This window comes from Coptis chinensis, chromosome 6 (genome assembly GCF_015680905.1).
Source record: "Coptis chinensis isolate HL-2020 chromosome 6, ASM1568090v1, whole genome shotgun sequence".
In the NCBI taxonomy this organism is placed as follows: Eukaryota; Viridiplantae; Streptophyta; class Magnoliopsida; order Ranunculales; family Ranunculaceae; genus Coptis; species Coptis chinensis.
Window position 1 is genome coordinate 85,615,853 of NC_141461.1, and position 18,646 is coordinate 85,634,498.

At 36.6% G+C, this 18,646-nt stretch overlaps 1 protein-coding gene across 1 annotated transcript; it reads left to right on the forward strand.

Annotated features, from left to right (window-relative positions):
• Positions 1–8,056: 8,056 nt before the first annotated feature.
• Positions 8,057–8,573, forward strand: LOC147495027 (uncharacterized). The gene has a single exon (XM_086566325.1). The coding sequence runs from the start codon at positions 8,057–8,059 to the stop codon at positions 8,354–8,356; it is 300 nt and encodes a 99-aa protein (XP_086422451.1). The 3' UTR covers positions 8,357–8,573.
• The last annotated feature ends 10,073 nt before the right edge of the window (positions 8,574–18,646 follow it).

Consider the following 18,646-nt stretch of genomic DNA (forward strand, 5'->3'; position numbering starts at 1 on the left):
GGACCACTCATCCACAGAGGGTGCGTGTGTTTTGCATCACAAATTACTGATCCAAATACCGTTAAAATATTTTTAAAGTCCCTGTTACCAAATGGTGGGATGTCATGTCCACAAATGGTTATGTCTCGAGAAACTCCACTGATATTTCAGCCGGTCTATGTTTCTGACATTTTCTGAATTTGCGCTCTCTATTTTTTTTTTTTTTCCGTTCAAAACATGTCCTGAATATTATATCTGATGGAATCTAATTTCCAATTTATCAACTGCTGCTCGTTCAAGTTCTGTACAGCCAAAATCACTTGACGGCAGTCTCCCTCAAACATAACTGATGTACTTCCAGTAGTCCTAGCCAGTTTAACAACCACTTCAAGTGCTACCATCTCTACCTCTTCTGCGCTCCCAGCTTCAAATTGTTTTGTAGCTACTCCAACCAAAGTGCCTTCTCCATCCTAAGCCAAAGTTTCTGCTGTTGCCGCCCTTGTTTCTCTACAAAAAGCCGCATCAAACCGGATTAATACAGTATATTTTCTTCCACAATAGGGAAAATATAATTGTTTTTTTCATCAACCCAATTCTTTGGAAGGTAAGAGTTTAAAATAACTACTCCCTGAGGTTTTCTATACACTTTAAGGCTCCTGTTCCACTGAGCATAGGCCCTTCTCCGTAGGCTATTTCTGTTGGGCAATTTTCCCTCAAACTTAGGGTGTGTTTGTTAAATTTTAACTCATGGAAAGGAAATGAAATAAAATGGGTGGTCCACTATGGAATGGAATGGAAAGGCTAATTTTAAATGGTATGTGTTTGGTTGGGCAATTTTTGTTTGCAAAAGCTATGGAAAGGAATAATTGTAACTTAATCTTATCTATCTTTTCCTTTCCCCCCCAATATTTCATGTAAGAAAACTATGGAAAAGGTGGACCACTCTTATTTTCCTTTCCTTTCCTTTCCTTTCCATAGTGTTTCCATCATAACAAACACACCCTTAATCTTATTTCTTACCCCCCAAATATCATGTAAGATATGAGCTGCTAGCAGGCTTTTTTCTGCAAGGCCTGGGTCAGCTGTGTGTCCACCCTAGGAAGACATCCAGCCAGTCTCTTATTGTGTTCCCATCATACTCTTCAACTCGAGCCCCAAACTCTGAGGCAAACCAAACCACTTTTGTCCATTCACATTGGAAAAAAAAGGTGGATGGGTTCTTCAGGGGCCAACCAGCATAAAGGGCAAGTATGGTCCCCCTAAATATTTCTGCTTTCCATCACATCTCCTGTGGGAAGTATATGCATATACAACTTCCAAATAAACATCTGTGTGTTAGCTGGCAGCTGCAATCCCCACAGAGTTTTGATACTCTTGGCATTGAAAGAGGATGTACCTCCTTTCCAATTGGCTCTATTGACAAATTTATAGGCAGATTTGACTGTTAACAGTCCATTATGGGTGCGCACCCATCTAATATCATCAGTAGCCCTGCTGTTAGGTCTGATCACCACTTGTTTGATCATAGTCACTATCTCAGGTGGAAATAGAGACTCCACCTTCTGATAGTCCCAGCTAGAACCATCCCTTAGCATAAGGTCTTTTACTCTTAGTTCCTCCAGTTCAGGTCTATTAGACAGCATCTCTTCCAGTGTTATAGGGGCATTGTTTTGGAGGAGCCAAGGTTGTTTCATGACTTTCACCTTGTCTCCTTTTCCAATACTCCATATAAACCCTGGAAGAAAGCCTCGTGCAGTTCTATGCACCCCTTTCCAGAACCAGGAAGCCCAGGGAGGAGGTTCCTCTTTGCTATCAAACCAATGATTTTGATACACAACTATAAAGGTCTTAGCCCAGATAGATGTGGTGTCCTTTATAGCTTTCCAAGCCAACTTAACAAGCATAGCCTTGTTCATGTCCCTAGATTTTCTCAAGCCTAAGCCTCCCAAGGCTTTTGGTTTACATATGTCATCCCACCCAATGGTGTGGAGGCTTTTGCTGTCAGTTGTACCATGCCACCAGAATTGTCTATAGGCTTTATCCAACTTATTGCAAGTGGATTTAGGTACTTTGTAAGCTGTCATAGCATAGAGGGGGGTAGCTTGAGCTACTGCTTGTATATGAGTATTCCTCCCAGCTTGGCTCAAAACTTCTGCTTTCCAGCCTTTTATTTTGCCATGGACTTTGTCTATAAGATAGTCAAAGTCTTCTTTTTTATTATGAGATATGACAATAGGTACTCCCAAGTACTTGTCTCTCTTATAAAAAATCTCATCTTCCAGAATCTCTTAAGAATCTTTCTGTGCATTCTATGCACATTTTTGCTACAATGAATGCTAGACTTATCATAGTTTATCCTCTGCCCAGAGGCAGCACAATACTCTTACAGGATGTGCTTAACCTTGCCACTCTCAGCCAAACTAGCTTTAGTGAACAAGATAAGCTCATCTGCATAGAGGAGATATGTGATAGGAGGTGCATTCCTTCTGATTTTGATGCCATGAATCTCCCCATTATTTTCAGCCTTTGCAATCATTCTAGAGAGAGCTTCAGAGACAATTATAAACAGGTAAGAGGAGAGAGGATCTCCCTGTCTAAGCCTTCTGTCAGGGTTGAAACTCTCTAGAGGAGATCCATTCAACAACACTCTGTAAGAAACAGTGGAAAGGCATTGGGAGATGAGGTGTCTCCACTTAGCACTAAAACTCAACTCATTGAAGATATTGTCAATAAAGGACCACTCTACCCTATCATAGGCTTTTGTCATATCCATCTTTAAAGCAACAAAGCCATATTTTGTTTTCATATTCTTCATATTGTAAAAGATCTCACTAGCTAGCCCAATATTATCACCTATGCTCCTACCCTTTATGAAAGATCTTTGAAAAGGAGCGACTATCTTGTTTATATAAGTCTTAAGCCTATTAGCTATGATCTTAGCAATAATCTTATAGCAGAAGTTGCATAGACTTATAGGTCTGAACTTAGACATATGATCAGAAACTTTAGGGATTAAAGCAATGAAGGTTTCATTAAAACTAGGGTTCATACACTACACCAGAAAAGGTGTTTACTAACAGTTATATCCGTTACTTATATTTTTACTAATGCTTATATTCGTTAGCTCTGGGGTGTTACAGTCACTTAGGCTGTGTTTGATAGCCCCATTTGCCATGGCAAATGCAAATAAATGACACTATTCACTTGTTTGCCACTGTTTGATGTGTTTTTTGAGTCATGGCAAATTTTTTTTGGATTTGCCACAAGTTATTATTTGCCATAATTTTGGTGGCAAAATTTACTCTGGGGGGAGGTAAGTAAATTTTTCCATGACAATTTTGTTCACAAATTTGCCATGATTTGCCACCAATCAAAAATGAAAAAAAAAACCCGATAACATTTCTTTCTCTCCCCCTTTCTGTTCGCAGCTCTCTCTCTCCTTCCTCTCTCAATAATCTCTCTTTAATCGATAATCTCTCTTCCTCCCCCAACAAGAATAGTGTTGGTAAACATATTCGTTATTTGATTCACGATTTGAATGATTCTAATTACGATTCACTCATTCACGACTTTTTTCAGGTATAACTTTCATCATTTCTAGTAAAAGCCCTACATTTTTTTTTTTTTTTTTTTCTTACTAAGTAGTTTAGTTTTAGAAATCTAAACTGTATTTAAGTTTACCTTATTGTTTGTAGAAAGATTACATTTTTTATTAGCTAGTTAGTTGATGCGATTGATATCATCTTTACAAGTGAATGTTGTTGTTTTTGAGATAACGGGTCTACCACTTATTTTTAGAGCACTTATCATCTTTAAAAGTGAATGTGTTTTAGATTATTGCTTTACACTGTACTTTATTTTTTCATTTAATGTTGGTTACGAAATAAAAGAAATCACAGTTTATAGGTAGACTAATCTGTTAGGTTTGGTGTAACTTGGTTTCAATCGTGGATTATGGATTTATGGCTATAGATAATTGCATGTGTCAGTAGGAAAAAAGGAAGAGGGCATTGGTATGGTCCTGATATTTTGGAACTTTAATTGCACGAATTGTTGTTTAGACAAATGAGATATCAAGAGTTTATATTATGCTAACTATATACACATTCTTTTAAATTCCAGGCTCTGATTTAGCTATTTCCTTATTCTCAGATTGCCGATTATGGAAGCAAAGGAAGCATATTGCTGCTCCAGACCTTCTTGGATCATTTGTATTTTCACGGTGGAGATGTTCAGAACAACTAGCTGAAACTAGATTGCCGTTGTACTATTTTCAGATTTTTTTTATATGGGTTGTGTTTACTGCACTGCTGCTGCTGCTTCCAGGTGCGCTGCTGCTGGTCCTGTTGCTTTCAGGTGCGCTAGTGGTGCAGTAGGTACTAGGAAGTGTGTGTGTGTGTGCTGATGTGATTTTTGGTGGAGTGTGTGTGTGTGCTACCTCTGTGGTGTTGTTGCTGTTAGGTGTAGTGTGTTGGGTGCCATCACTGCGCCGCTGTTGTTTGTTTGTTGTTTTGCTTCTGCTAGGTGGAGTGTGTCTTTTGAGTCTTTTCTTTGCTGTGTTGTTGTTGGTGTTGTCTGGCTGCTTCTTGGGTAGAGTGTGTCTTTGGAGTCTTCTTTGCTGCTTTCTTCTTTGGTGTTGTGAACTGTTGTTGCTTTCTTTCTTCTGGGTGGAGTGTGTGTTGGGTGTTGCAGTAGTTGCAACTAGTAGATAAGCAAACTAGTAGATTACCACATAACGGATCTTTAGCTCAAATGGTAGAGCACTTGGGAGATTGCATCTTCATATATCCCAAGGTGGTGGTGGTTCAAATCCACCAAGATCCTTCATTCGTTGGTCTTTTATTATGTAACAATGGTGTTAATGGATAAAACTATATGGTTGAATATGTTTTTAGTATTATTTTGCACAATAATACATAAAAATTATTTAGTATTGTGTATGCTATCGTTGGTAGATTGTTGAGAAGTTCGCCGAGAGTGATCTTGTTTATAATTTTTTTTTTTTTTTTTTTTTTTTTCTTATATTTCATTGGGTTTGAAAACAAAAAAAAAAAAAAAAAAAAAAGTTGAAATACTACTTGGGAAAAAACCACACAAATAAAACCATATACAAATAAAATAAATTTACAAATAAGAGTAGCTATCATTTTTAAATCTTAAATATTTTAAAAATATGAAAAAAATGAAATATTTACCATGGCAAATTTGGACAACCAAACAGCAACAAATGGTTGCAAATCAGAGCAAATGATATTTACCACAGTATCATCAAACAGTGGTAATTTAAATTTGCCACAAGTTATTTGCAATTGTCACATTACAAATTTGCTAGTGGCAAATGGTAACAAAATTTGCCTTTGCCACGGCTCCAATCAAACATAGCCTTAGGCTAAATTTAGTAACGGATATAACCGTTATTTAAATTAATCTTAGTAATGCTTATATCCATTACTATAATTCTTTGTAACGGATAGCTAACTGTTGATAGGCAGTTTAATCTATTCATTTCTAACGGATGTAAGTGTTAGTAACGTTTGGCACTGCTTTAGTTACTTTTCTAGCGGGAAATCAATTTTCATATGTCACGGATATATCCGTTAGTAATAGATGTGTCACTTTCTATTAATATCGATTAGTGTAACGGATATATATGTTAGTAATAGATGTGCCATTTGCTATTAATATCGATATGTATAACGGATATATCCGTTACTAAATTTTTGTCAATAAAAAAATATATATATTTATTTTTTTCCCAGGTCAAAATTTCAAAAAAAATTCACCCTGCACATCTAACTCTAGCACATGAATATTCCATCTTATAGAGATATCACATTCCACAAACTTAATCAACATATAATAATAAAAAACAAAACCACTAATCAATTAAACATTATTATAAAAATATAGACACCAATCTAAATCCCAATTTACAAATCAAACTTATATAGAAATGACTTCACCTAACCTAATCTTGGAATGTCTAATATGCTGTCATAGAATATCCCATTGTATTGGTCGTCCTTTGCTCACTTTATTGCTGCTCTCGAAAGTGTTCCCCATCAATTTTAGGGGTGCACATCTACAATTCCCATAACTTCTCCCACGATATCACCACTTATTTGACAAAGCCTGGCAAGAACTGAAAAAAGTGAGAGAAACATTACAAAATTTCATATGAAACTTTTCATTGGGTTGTGAGAACTGAAGAAATGATGAGTTGGTTAGTGTGGTGGGCTAATGTCAGCTCTTGCAATAGCACTTCCTCAGCTATTAGACCACTATTTGAATAAAGCTTATGGATAATAACAACTAATTTCTATAGACGAAGGCATACTAAAACATTTCAGCCCATACAAATCACTTCAAGCTGACCCATAATGGTTTTTGTGACTTTACTAACTCTAGTAAAATGTTTTTTGACAAAGGCATTAGGATGGAATACTGGTAAAAAAAATGTCATAGAAGTTAACTAAACGGATGGTATTAGACAAAGATAAACACCTGGAAGTGAAGAGACCGCTACTTTGTTTCCGGATCAAATTGCTTAGTTACCCAATAGCCAGGCCGTCCAATTTTGCTTGCAAGTGAAATAAATAAGTCAAGATTATGTTAAGGATACAAATAAATAAAGGTATAGATCTTACATTCCATTTTTATATTTATCCACACATTACTATTCTTGTATAGATTTTTCTTTTGCCTGTCTAGCACCATTTATATTTATTTCAAAATATCAGCATAGATATTGTAAATGAAATGTATAAACACTAAAAATTATAAAAATATAATATGAAGAACAATACCATTACAGGTATAAATATAAAAAAGGTTACCTAAAAGCATAGATTCGCACCCTCATTAATTAGTCTGTACAGATCCATTCTTCGACTTGAAAGGAAAAAGCATTTGAAGTCATAATCCAATTCCTTAGAAAGTTTTTCTTCATGTTTGTTCCCAGAAAAGGTGACATCAAGAGAATTTACTGCTCCTTCAAAATCCAACTGATTCCTAAAAGACTCATAGGGTACATGAAAAGCAGATGGTGGCGATCCACTAGACTGGTGTGACAGAAAAAATAAGAAGGCATTACTAGTTTTGTAGGATACCATGTTACAGAATGTACAGTTCTATATTATCCAGGAAAATATCCTACAACATAAGAAAGTACAAAATAATTTATAAAGAGAATGTTAAGGAGTTAATAACTCCACATACTCTTAAGAGAATGCACATGAATATATGAAACCCAAAACTTCAGACCTTAAAAAGAAATTATCTCGAAATGAAATTGTTAAACTAGATAAAATCATGTTATACATAAGGAAAATGAAAACTTTTCCAGGTGGATAAGGAAAACCATGCAAAGTTCAGAGTTCAAACAATAATCGATGAAGGCATACCTTAATAATCTCAAGACTACGCTTTAAGCGATACCAATCATTTAAAGCTACATGATGAGCCTCCGAATCACCTGCTTTAACAACTAATGCTACAGCTTCATCCCAGTCCCCATTTCTTTGTAAATCTATGAGCTATGAGTGTACTTCAGAAGCAATCTCTGGAGACACTTTTGGAACTTCTGGATTCCCGTATATATACCTTTCAGTTTAGCAAATATATCAAATACTGTACACTAGAGATGAATTAACACAGCCAAATACTATACAACTTCTGGAGATGCATTGTATCAAATACTATACAACTTGTTTAATAAATTCAGAAATGAAACAAAATCTCCCATTTCAACATTCAAACATAAGACTAGAAAATTAACACAGTCAAACTTATAAAAAAGGAGGAAGCTTGTGTACACGGCAAGTTACAATCTTTGGGTTGCCAACGCCACTTAGTATAGAGAGGAACCTTGTCTCCGTTGTTTAGCCAACCATCTTGTAGCTTCTTGTATGCTTCATTGATCTTTCCTTGTTTCTCATATAAGATATGCCTTGCTGTAAAAAAAATCCAAAGGCAATTATTAGCATCATGACAGTAAGGTGAACTAATATAAAACCAAATACAAAACATGTATGTACAGAAAACGAGAGTGAAGTGAGAAACGAGGAAGTAGAAAAAAATGGAGAGGTTCTTTGGAAATGCTTACCAAGGTGACCTGGGGGTTCCACACACAGATCCAGAACGGTTCATGAATATATGGATCGGTTCAGTTGCCTTCTTTGCAATCTCTTGGTTCCATCCTTACATGTGGCAACTCTCCAACCAGTACAACTGGCATGACCGAGCAATGCTATTTGAGCAGCACCATTTGAAGAAAGCACTGAAGAAGGGGCAGCCATATCAGTTCAAGTGGAACCAGTACATGGACAAGGACTTACGGGAATCATACTACTTCAATTGGCCTGTGTACTTCCCTTAGATTGAGACAACAGTGGTGTGCTAGTTCTTGTTTATCTGCATCTTTAGACATTCGAAATGGATTTTATCAGAGAGATTACTTTTCTGGTTATACATTTTCAGAGTATTGGATGTTAATATCCTAAAAAGGAATTGTTCTGTTCTTACTTTCGAGACTATAATTTTTCTAAAGAACTAGCCTTTCTATGTACAGAAAACGACCTTTGACGAAAACCAGAAAAAACATTGGTACCACCTAACACCTTCAGATATAGAAAATTTCATATTTTCCAATAACAAATTAGAACTGGACAGAAGGCTCACCAGTAGAAACACCACATCCAATAGGACGCAAATTATAAATCAGAACTGTTACCTGTAGTGTGCCTTGTGTCATAACTCAAAACACAATCAAGTGATCAACCCTCTAGCAAATTAACCTTAAATTATATACACTGACATTTCTTATCCTTAAATCCATGCATGATGCACATACAGCCTACAAACTGTTTTCAAAGATGACTAATAAGATTGTTTCACAATTGATCAGTGATTGATTCTATGATATTAAATAGAAAATAAATAACCTTGTTTCTGGAAAAAGCAAACAATCAATGATTTTAACGTAAACAAACACAGAATAACACAAGTTCAAAAGAATTATACCCATGCCCAAGGTAGAAAGTTCGACCTCTTCATGAAGGCGCATATACTTATGCACAACATAAACAAAAATATATATCATTAGAAAGATGATTAAAAAAATAGTTGCAATAATATAACAACTTACACAACAACGAAATTTGTTTACTCTCGAAATCAACATCACAATGCTACACAAGCAAAGAGAGGATTTTGACATACTTACTTTGACATTAACATCAATTCTGTGAATCAACCTGCATTCAGCCCAATCATAGAAACAAATGAAGTCATTTGAGCACATTGCAAATAAGGTTCCTCCAAAGATACTAAAATTAGCTCGAAACAGTAACAAGTATCTCTATTAGAAAAAGAAAAACAAGGATTTCATTATAGTTTCTACGAAGAGAGAGAGACAGAGAGAGAGAGAGAGAGAATCAGCAAAAAAAGTAAACCTTTTTTAATCGAGAATCTAAGAAGAGATTGACCTGGTTTGTCGAGAATCTAGTGAAGAGAAATTGGAGAAGATGCGAAGAGAAGCTAGGGTTCTTCAGAGAGTTTTTTTTTTTGTTTTCTGCCGTACGAAAAAGGAGGCGAGATTAGAATTCTTTTTCTAAGTGTTAGCCGAAAAAATATAAGAAAAAATAAGGGGGAAATGTGATCGCGTTACCAAATTTGCCCGCTCGTGATATTTTTTTATTTTCCAATTTATTATGCATATTTGTTTCTTTTTCTAACGGATATAAATGTTAGCATATCCCAAAATAACTGTGAAAACATTATTAAATATTAATTCAAGATTTTATTTAACATTTGTTGTAGTAAGTAACGGATATAGTTGTTACTGCTTCTGTAACAGTTATATCCGTTACTTATTGAAAATTTGCACTGTTACAAAATAGCTATTATGGTGCATGCAACCTTTTACAAAGAAATCTCTAACACAGTCTATAATAGCAGGGCCAATCACATCCTAACAATTCTGGTAGAAAGTTCCTTAAAAGCCATCTGGTCCAGGGGCTTTCATGGCCCCGATCTTTTTAACCACATGTCATATGTCTTCCTCAGAGGGACATGCTGTGAGGATCTCATTTTCACGATCAGTTATGCAAGGGGAAAACAAATTAAAAATACTATCATTACTAGCAGGATTATCAGAAGCATAAATATCATCAAAATATTCTTTAATAGCAAGACCCACCCCTTGTCTTCCTTCCTTCCACACACCCCCACTATCTTTAATCTTGTCAATGTTATTCTTTCTTCTCCTATACACAGTGGGCAAATGGAAGAACTTGGTATTTCCACCCCCCTCCTTAATCCAATGTTGGCTTGATTTCTGTTTCCAGAAAACTTCCTCTTTGTCATACCAATCAAACAGCCTTGCTTTGAGCAACTTTGCTTTTTCATGGTTCTGATTAGAGAAAGGTTTCTGGAGCACTCTATCAAGATCTTTTTGAGTTTTTTTTATGTTATAAAAGATATTACCAAAGGTTTTTTTATTCCAAGTTTTTAGGCTGTGCTTAGCACTCTTGAGCTTATGGACCACTCTCCAATCAGGAAGGTCATGAGTAACTGCCTTCCAAGCCTACTTTATAACAGGCTTACAAGACTCATCCCTCAGCCACATGTCATAAAACCTGAAAGGCCTGTCAGTGGCTTTATCTTGGGCTTGAGATTTATCATTAAAGACAAGTGGTCCGAGGTAGCATTGACCACATTTTTAACAAGCATATTAGGGAAAAGATCCAGCCAGTCTGCTGTGGCCATAACCCAATCAAGACGCTCAAGAATGTTATCTTTAACTCTCTTATTGTTATTCTAGGTAAACTTAGGTCCCCTATATCCCAGATCAACCAGGCCTAACTCATTTATCAGATTGTTGAAGTCTAGCATGCACTTGTTAAAAATAGACCGACCCCCAATCTTCTCATCCAAGGATCTTATGGCATTAAAATCCCCAAAGAGCAGCCAGGGACCTGGAATATAAGGTGTCGTCTCTCTTAACTCAGTCCAGAATCTGTGCCTAAGGCTAGCATTAGGTTCACCATAGATGAAACTAAAAAACCAAGGATTAAAGATATGATAATCAGAAAGTTTACCAGTGATTTGATTTGTCGTGGCTCTCAAAGACCTCAAGTTTTACCCGTAAAAAGTGCCAACCCATATCACAAAAATGGTTATCAAACTTTAAAACTTTGCTCAACATACTAATTTTATCCCCCTTTTGGTTTTGAATAAGCCATGGATGATATCCGGTTGGTGTTGCCTCACAAGATCCTTTAGATTTTGAAAGCCTGGTGTCATATCATTTCTGAGGCAGCTACTTGGGGACATCTGCCGCGAACCATGGAGGAGGACCACACAGACCTCCACTACTTGCAGACGTACCACTCTCACCATTGGAACTTCCATCACCACTATACCCACTTGTAGAACCTCTTTTCTTTATGGAGCTTTCCTCAGAACAATGCTTCTTTCCCTTTTTTACTTGTTGGTTCACTACTGTTGAGTTATCAACAGCCAGAGGCTACGGTTGTGCAAGTTGGGAGATACTCACATCAGAATCATACCCTCCTCCATCATTATTGCCTTGAATGAGGTCCAAGGGTGCATTTCCCACTGATACTTCCTCTTGAGAGTCAGCATTAAAGACCACCATGTCCAAGTCTTCTTCTTCTGATGGATCCTCCTCTTCCTCATCAGTGAATGCATCGATTGGGATGTCCTCCTCTGGTATCTCTGGTCCCCACTGATCTGAGTGAACACTTGAATCCAGTGAGTGATTTGATATAGATGGTTCCACTGATTCCATAGTGTCACTGGAGATGGAGATGATTTGAGCTTCCTCCGGAATCAACAAGTGTCCCAATCCTTCTGCCCTCAAGTCATCAGCCTCTGTTTTTTTTTTTTTTAGAGTCTCTCAGCCACCCTCAAACTGTGTCTACGCCAGCCATCATCATCCATACTTTCCAAATTTCCTCCTAAACTCAGCTGTTTCCTTTTGCTTCCCACTCTTGTTCCTTGCTCTTTTTGCAAACTTCTATTATCTCGTCTCCTTTTGGATCCACGAGAAGCAAGGGTTTTATATCCCCTACTACGTGTCGGTAATCCAAGAAAACGAAAACTAGGTTTTCCATCCTTATCAGGTAGACCAGACTGTTTGCTCCCATCAATCTCGTTATTTTCTAGAAAAGGAATGATAGCTTGGGAAGAGGGAGAGCTAAAATACAGCGAGGCGTGATCCTTCAACAGATATTCTCTATTTCCCAAAAACCCACCCTCAGCATCTACTGTCCCTAGCGTGACAGCTTTGCAGCCCACTTGCTCCCATTCTTTTTCTTTGTGATTTCCAGAAACTTCATTTTGTATCGGTTCGAATCCATTCTGAACAACCTTTGGGACCCCATCGAGATCCATATATGCAGCCCCCAACTCTGGGGTCCAAACCACCATAGATTTTTCATGGGTCTCAGGCCCAAAACCCCTATTATGGTAAAGGCCTTGAGTATCCAAAACTTGGGCTTTTTCCTGTCCAACATACCTCTGTACTGTATTCTGGTCCAAAGGCCCACCCAAAATTGAATCTCCAACGGTCACTGACACTCCAGCCCCATGTGATGTTCTAGCCATTCTAATTTCTGACTCAAAGGACTCTCTTTCTTCCATACCCCAAATCCTGACATCAGACGCCTTTCCGACCGACCCAACTCTCGTCGGAGTGGACAACATGCCTACCCCATTCCATAGTCTTCTTATTGGAGACCCCCTTTTTCTTGCCGGAGTTTGATCAGATCTTAGTTTTTGTGGGGTTCCAGATATTGTTACAGAGGCTGGTCCAGAGTTTGCAGCTCCATTGAAGAAAACAGTTGCTCTCATCATGAACGAGAAGTTGTTCTTGATGTATCTTGGGGATCCTCCATATCTATGCAAGTCCAAACTGTATTGATCTCTTTGTTTATAGTAATGGATATCATGGCCAATGCAGCCACAAAAGTAACAGAAAATTTCCAATTTTTCATATTTGAAAGAGACTGGGAAAACTTCCCCCATTTCAGTCCGGAGGTCAAGGCCTTTTAGCAACCGCTGTTTGATATCCATTCTAACTCTAACTCTGGCTACCAGATTTCTGAATTCCCCTCTACAACAAAGATCAACTTCCTTAACTTTGCCAAGGCTTTGCCCCACAGTCCTAACATTTTCCTCATTTATTCGATCTCTTGGTAGTCCATAAATCTGAATCCAAAAATCCACCAAATCGAACTTCTGTGATGTAGCCCAATTTTCCATATGTCGCCCTTTCTTTACTGAAAAGATGAACCCTTGTATCAACCAAGGGCCATTTGCTTTGACATGCTCCAGCTCTTCCATTTTTTCGAACTCCATCTTGTAGTAGCCTTTTGATAACAGCTCCACCTTTGTATTACCCCTAGTTTGCAAGCCCCTGTGTAGTTCTTCAGCAAGATCTTGTAAGGAGATGAGTTTCCATCCATACAACTTCCCCTGCAAAGTTGTACTTTCGCTTATGTTTTCTTCCATATTTTTACAGCCTATATCCACCACCTTCTTTTCTTTAGAACAAAAGAGATTTTGCATATCAACCTGGAGTTGTTCAATCTTTTCTCTAGATGATCCTCCTTGCACAGAAGAACTTGCCATGTCTCCTTGTAAAGATCCCATCCACTCAGCCTATCCACACCAGTATACCCTGGAAAAGGACCAAACTGAAAAGAAAACACTATAAACAGAGAGAGGGGGGAAGGGGGAGGGGGGTTGGGAAGGGTACTAAACATAAACCAGAAGAAAAATAAAGGAAAAGAGGGGTGGGGGGGGGAATAACTCAAGGAAACTAGACCAAACTCCCACCCCACTAAGGGAGATCTACTATGATCAGCCCACCTCACGCCCAACTAATACCTATAAACTGTTGAGATTACCACTACAGAGATTTGCCAAAGTTGAGAAGAAAAGGGAGGAGAGAATAGAGAAGTTTAGTCTGCTTTAGGCCGCAGGAGAGCTCCTTCAAAAACTTGAATACAATCAATTTTTTTTTAAATTTGCGCCCTCTATGAAAACTACAATTGAGGTCACTAATGTATCTAACTTTTCCCTTTTATCTCGCAATTTAGAAATACCTCCTTTCCTATTTATCTTGCAACAAAAAAGCCCAAAAAAATTAGAGAAACCTCATTCACTATTTTCTTGCAGGAAAAAAAAATCTCACAAAATTAGAAATACCTAATTCATTGTTTTCTTGCAACTAAAAAGCCCCCTAGAATATTAGAAACACTTCATTCACTATTTTTCTTGCAATAAAAAGTCTGATAAAATTAGGACAACTAAAAAAGGCCCCATTGATTGGTTTTGATAGAAATCTAGAATTTAGATCTTTTGTAAAAAACCTCATTCATTTCACATAAATTTTTATAATATTTTTGTAATAAAGACAGATTATATATGTCCATCCTCCTTTTAACATTTTCTTTTCTGCTTAACAGTATGGTGTGGATAACACAAATCTAATTCATTAAAAAATAAATTAAGTCACACTCGTGGACTCACTCTCTACTCACTAAACAACAAAAGAAATTTTTTTGTAATTACAATTATACCCCAATTATCTCCAAAATACTTCAATTGCTTTCGCATGGCAAATATTGAAATTTTAAAATAAAAGTAAGGAGCAAAACTGTCTAGAAAATAGTGATCAAGAGTCACACATTTTTAATTAATATTTCACTATTGTAGGACTATAGCTCAACCCAGGATTTTTAAGATAGTAGAGATATACAAGTTGATTAGCTTGGCTTAAAACCAAGCAAGCAAGGATCATGTTATTGCAATTTCATACTCTATTCAAAGTAAGTTTTAAACTACAGTAGACACAAACTTTAAAATATGTAATCCAAAGTTCCAAACTAAAATTGATAAACATGAGTCCAATAATATCATCTATTTTCAAATATATGTTCTCTAAAATCAATGTTATGCTCAATTAAACTCTCCATTGATCACATTTGACTTTGTAGGTAAAAAGAATACCATAAATATTCATCTCTCTATCAGTTAGGTAATCTTTCTCTTTATTAGTGTTTATATAAACTAGCAAGATACACGTGCTATGCACGCGATGTCAAACAAAACTTAAGGAAGAGTGTAAACATAATTTGGGTAAGCACACTTACAATTGACATTATGCCCCGAAAGGCATTACACCGGCAAATTTTGAATTGAATGGAACTCCATGCCTATTTGATTTTCAGACATAATGTAAGCAATAAACTTCTAAGTATAGTTCCAAATCACATGTACTTTGAGCCACTCATCCTAGCAAGTGCACGCAAAAAATTTGAGATAAAAAAGTTAGTGCATCAAAAGCATCTATGTAACATTATGTATTGAAACCAATATCCAAACCTTAGGTAAATAGGTAATATGCAACCATAGGTATTGAATTGGAAGAATGGGACATACCCTCCAAAAGCTAAGTCATTTGATTTGTTAATCAATCATCCAAACTGGAGTTACAATGGCATAGTATTTAATATGGAGTTACTCACATAGTCTTTTTTTCGCTTGACTGCATAATGGACAATAAATTGAAAGCCTTTTGGGCACGCTCGTTGAGCATGAACTGGTGAGGTGGTTTTGAGTAATTGCTTCTATTTGATTGAGGACGTTACCTCTGGTATTTCGCAACATTTGTTGACATAATGACATGTGCTGGAGAACATAGACATAACAAAAAATTTGAATATTTAAAGAAAATCTTCCTTGTGTATCTCAAATACATGGCAACAAATTAGAGAAAATGGGGTATACATGGTAAGAGAAAAAATGACAAATATATGGTGGCTAGAAGAGAAGGGAAGAAGCCGCATGAACTGCATACCGCTTCAAGCTGGCAAATGCTCTTAGGAAGTAATATGGCACTTGGAGTTGTGTTCTGTAGAAGCACAAATTTATATATTTGATCACCACAATCCAATATGTTAACTATTTTACGCTAAGAGCCTTACAACTGATATACAAATTGTAGTTTTTATTCCAAGTTTACAATCATTTGGCCATTCAGCAAGTATGCCTGCAAGAATTAGGATCACTGAAGGTATGATGCACCACTCAAAATTTCTAGACTACATGTGAATAAGGATAGAGGAGCATCATATCCAAAAAATAGATCCTTTAGTGGTAACAGAGATGCTATAGTTGGGGGTTGAAGGATATGATGTATAGTCCAAACACGTTTTGCGCTTTATTCAAACCTTCTGAAAGAGCGGACCAATGTTTTACACTATACCTTCTGTACATGTTAAAAAGACAGCGAGTGCCTATTGGTGTGAAATAATGAAATGAAAGAAATACAGAAAAATAGGGTCCTTAAAAAGCCCTTATTCCAACTTAAGGTATCTCCACAAAACACAGATACTACACAGGCATTGGTACACCTTAAAATGAGCCGTTAGAGTAAACTGGTAGCTTTAGACTGCACCTGCATTGAAGATAGTAAAGGTATATAAAGAGAGCAAAACCATAATTAAAGATCAAGGTCGAAGTAATAACAAAAAGTTGATTGATTATATATACCAAAAAAACAGTTATGCTTACTTGTTGTTGTTTATCACATAGAAGTTGATCATCGTGAACTAAAGTCGAAGTGGTCCTTGTACTTGTACCATCCATATGAACATTTGTATGGGAATAGATGTGAACTTGTGTTGTACTACTACGTATTCTTTGCCTTATCTGTTTGCGCAGATTCGAAAAGTGAGGACTCATAGTATCCACATGCCTTTTTTGCTGCAACTTTCATTTTCACTCAATCTTTTTTATGTAGATGCTAGTTCTTCTTTGCTTAAGACCATTGCTTCTGGAACATACAACACACGACAAAAGAAGAACAATATGAAAGTACCTATTCCGTTAGTTAGGCGATGCTAGATCTGTTGCATAATAACATTAATGAATGAAAGAGCCAACAATGAACGATAAGGAATGAAAGAATAGGTGGTTTTGGAACGAAAATAACAATGATACTGCTGTATACTATCAGTATGCATACCCATATAGCAGAGCTCGGAGTTTGCTCTTTAGACAATCATATATGAAATATATGGTTGTCAAAAGAGATATTAACACCTGTAGAGTTGATCCATCCTTTGTCGGAAAGAGTACGCTAAAGCACGACAGTATCGCTTTAAGATGATGACCGCCTTTATGACGGTTGGTGGAAGGAGTTTGAAATCTACTTGTGACAGCCAGCACAACCCATGATTGAGTTACATCCCCCACTTTTTTCTTGATGTTAAGTTTTGGTCTCTTCCTTTCATGAAACTTTTGCATAATTATCTTGTCATGCGCCGATTCTATAGCATCGACACTGGGCTTGTGTCCTGCATATTTGTTAATCAGAGAGTTCCTTGCTGCTTGTATTTCATCCTCAGAAGCTTCACCGCTGATTCTAAGCCTTTTGTATGGGTCTCTTATATGTTCTGGGGAAAATATGTGTTCAAAGAAGAACATTCAGGTGAAGTTCAAATTTTGAAGTTGATGATGTCCAGCCTCTGTCTTAATTATCATGCGGGCCAAGAAAGTATGAATAAAGTCCAAAATATATTGTGACAGTACACATGGACTTCAATCTTTGGTATGACATGAAATTAAATATATATTACAAACAATTAAAATGTGCCCTGAATCCAACACCTCGTAAATATGGTTTAATCACCCACAACCACACCACTCACTAATTCACTATCAATGTAAATATGGTTTAATCATCCTATAGTCTATCACACGGGTCTAGTGGTGGTCTAGTGGTTACTACAGTAACCTAATGAAACTTTTGCATATCTTGCTCTACAGAGGACAATTACTCTATTCAAACCTATGCATAACTCATATGAATCACTACCTGGCGTAGTGCCTTGTTTAGCATGTACAACATTCACGTCCCTCAGTAGTCAATATCCTAGAGAGAAGTGACACGAACAATCCACTATTTCCTATAGTAAATGTGTTACATTATTTTAATAAGGTGAATCATTGTTACAATCAAGGGGGAAAACATGCAGGTACAGTTGATAGGTGTCTTTGTTGCATACAAATTTTAAGATGATCCTTTGGAAAATAACAGAAGTCATAAAAGTATTGAAAGAAAAGGGTACCAACATATACATGCGAGTATGTCGTCCTAATTGAGTCCTAGAATTCACAGTTCACATCCTGCATCAACTCTCTAGAGAAAGCTCTTCCTTGTCTAAAAAAGAATAGAAAACCAAATATAAAAATGATACACCAACGACCAGCAAGATCACAAATTCTTCACCATAAAAGAAAATAAAAAGCAAGAGCACATATTAACGTACTCTATCATTTACAATATATGAAATCAAACCCCAGTCAACCCCCACACGCCGAGAAGAAGATACAAAAAGTACTTATATATATATTCTCTATAACTTTAGAACATGACATATACAACACTTATACGTCGGCAACAATCAAAGCAACACAGAAACAATGTATTTTCTTTAATTTCTATTGATTTTAGAAATTCAAAAAAGAACATATAATTAAAAGTTGCTTACCTGCAATTGGCTATTGGACAGAGGATAGGAAACTAGCGAAAGTAATTTTGGAGCTTGATTGATGCCGGAGTTACAGTTTT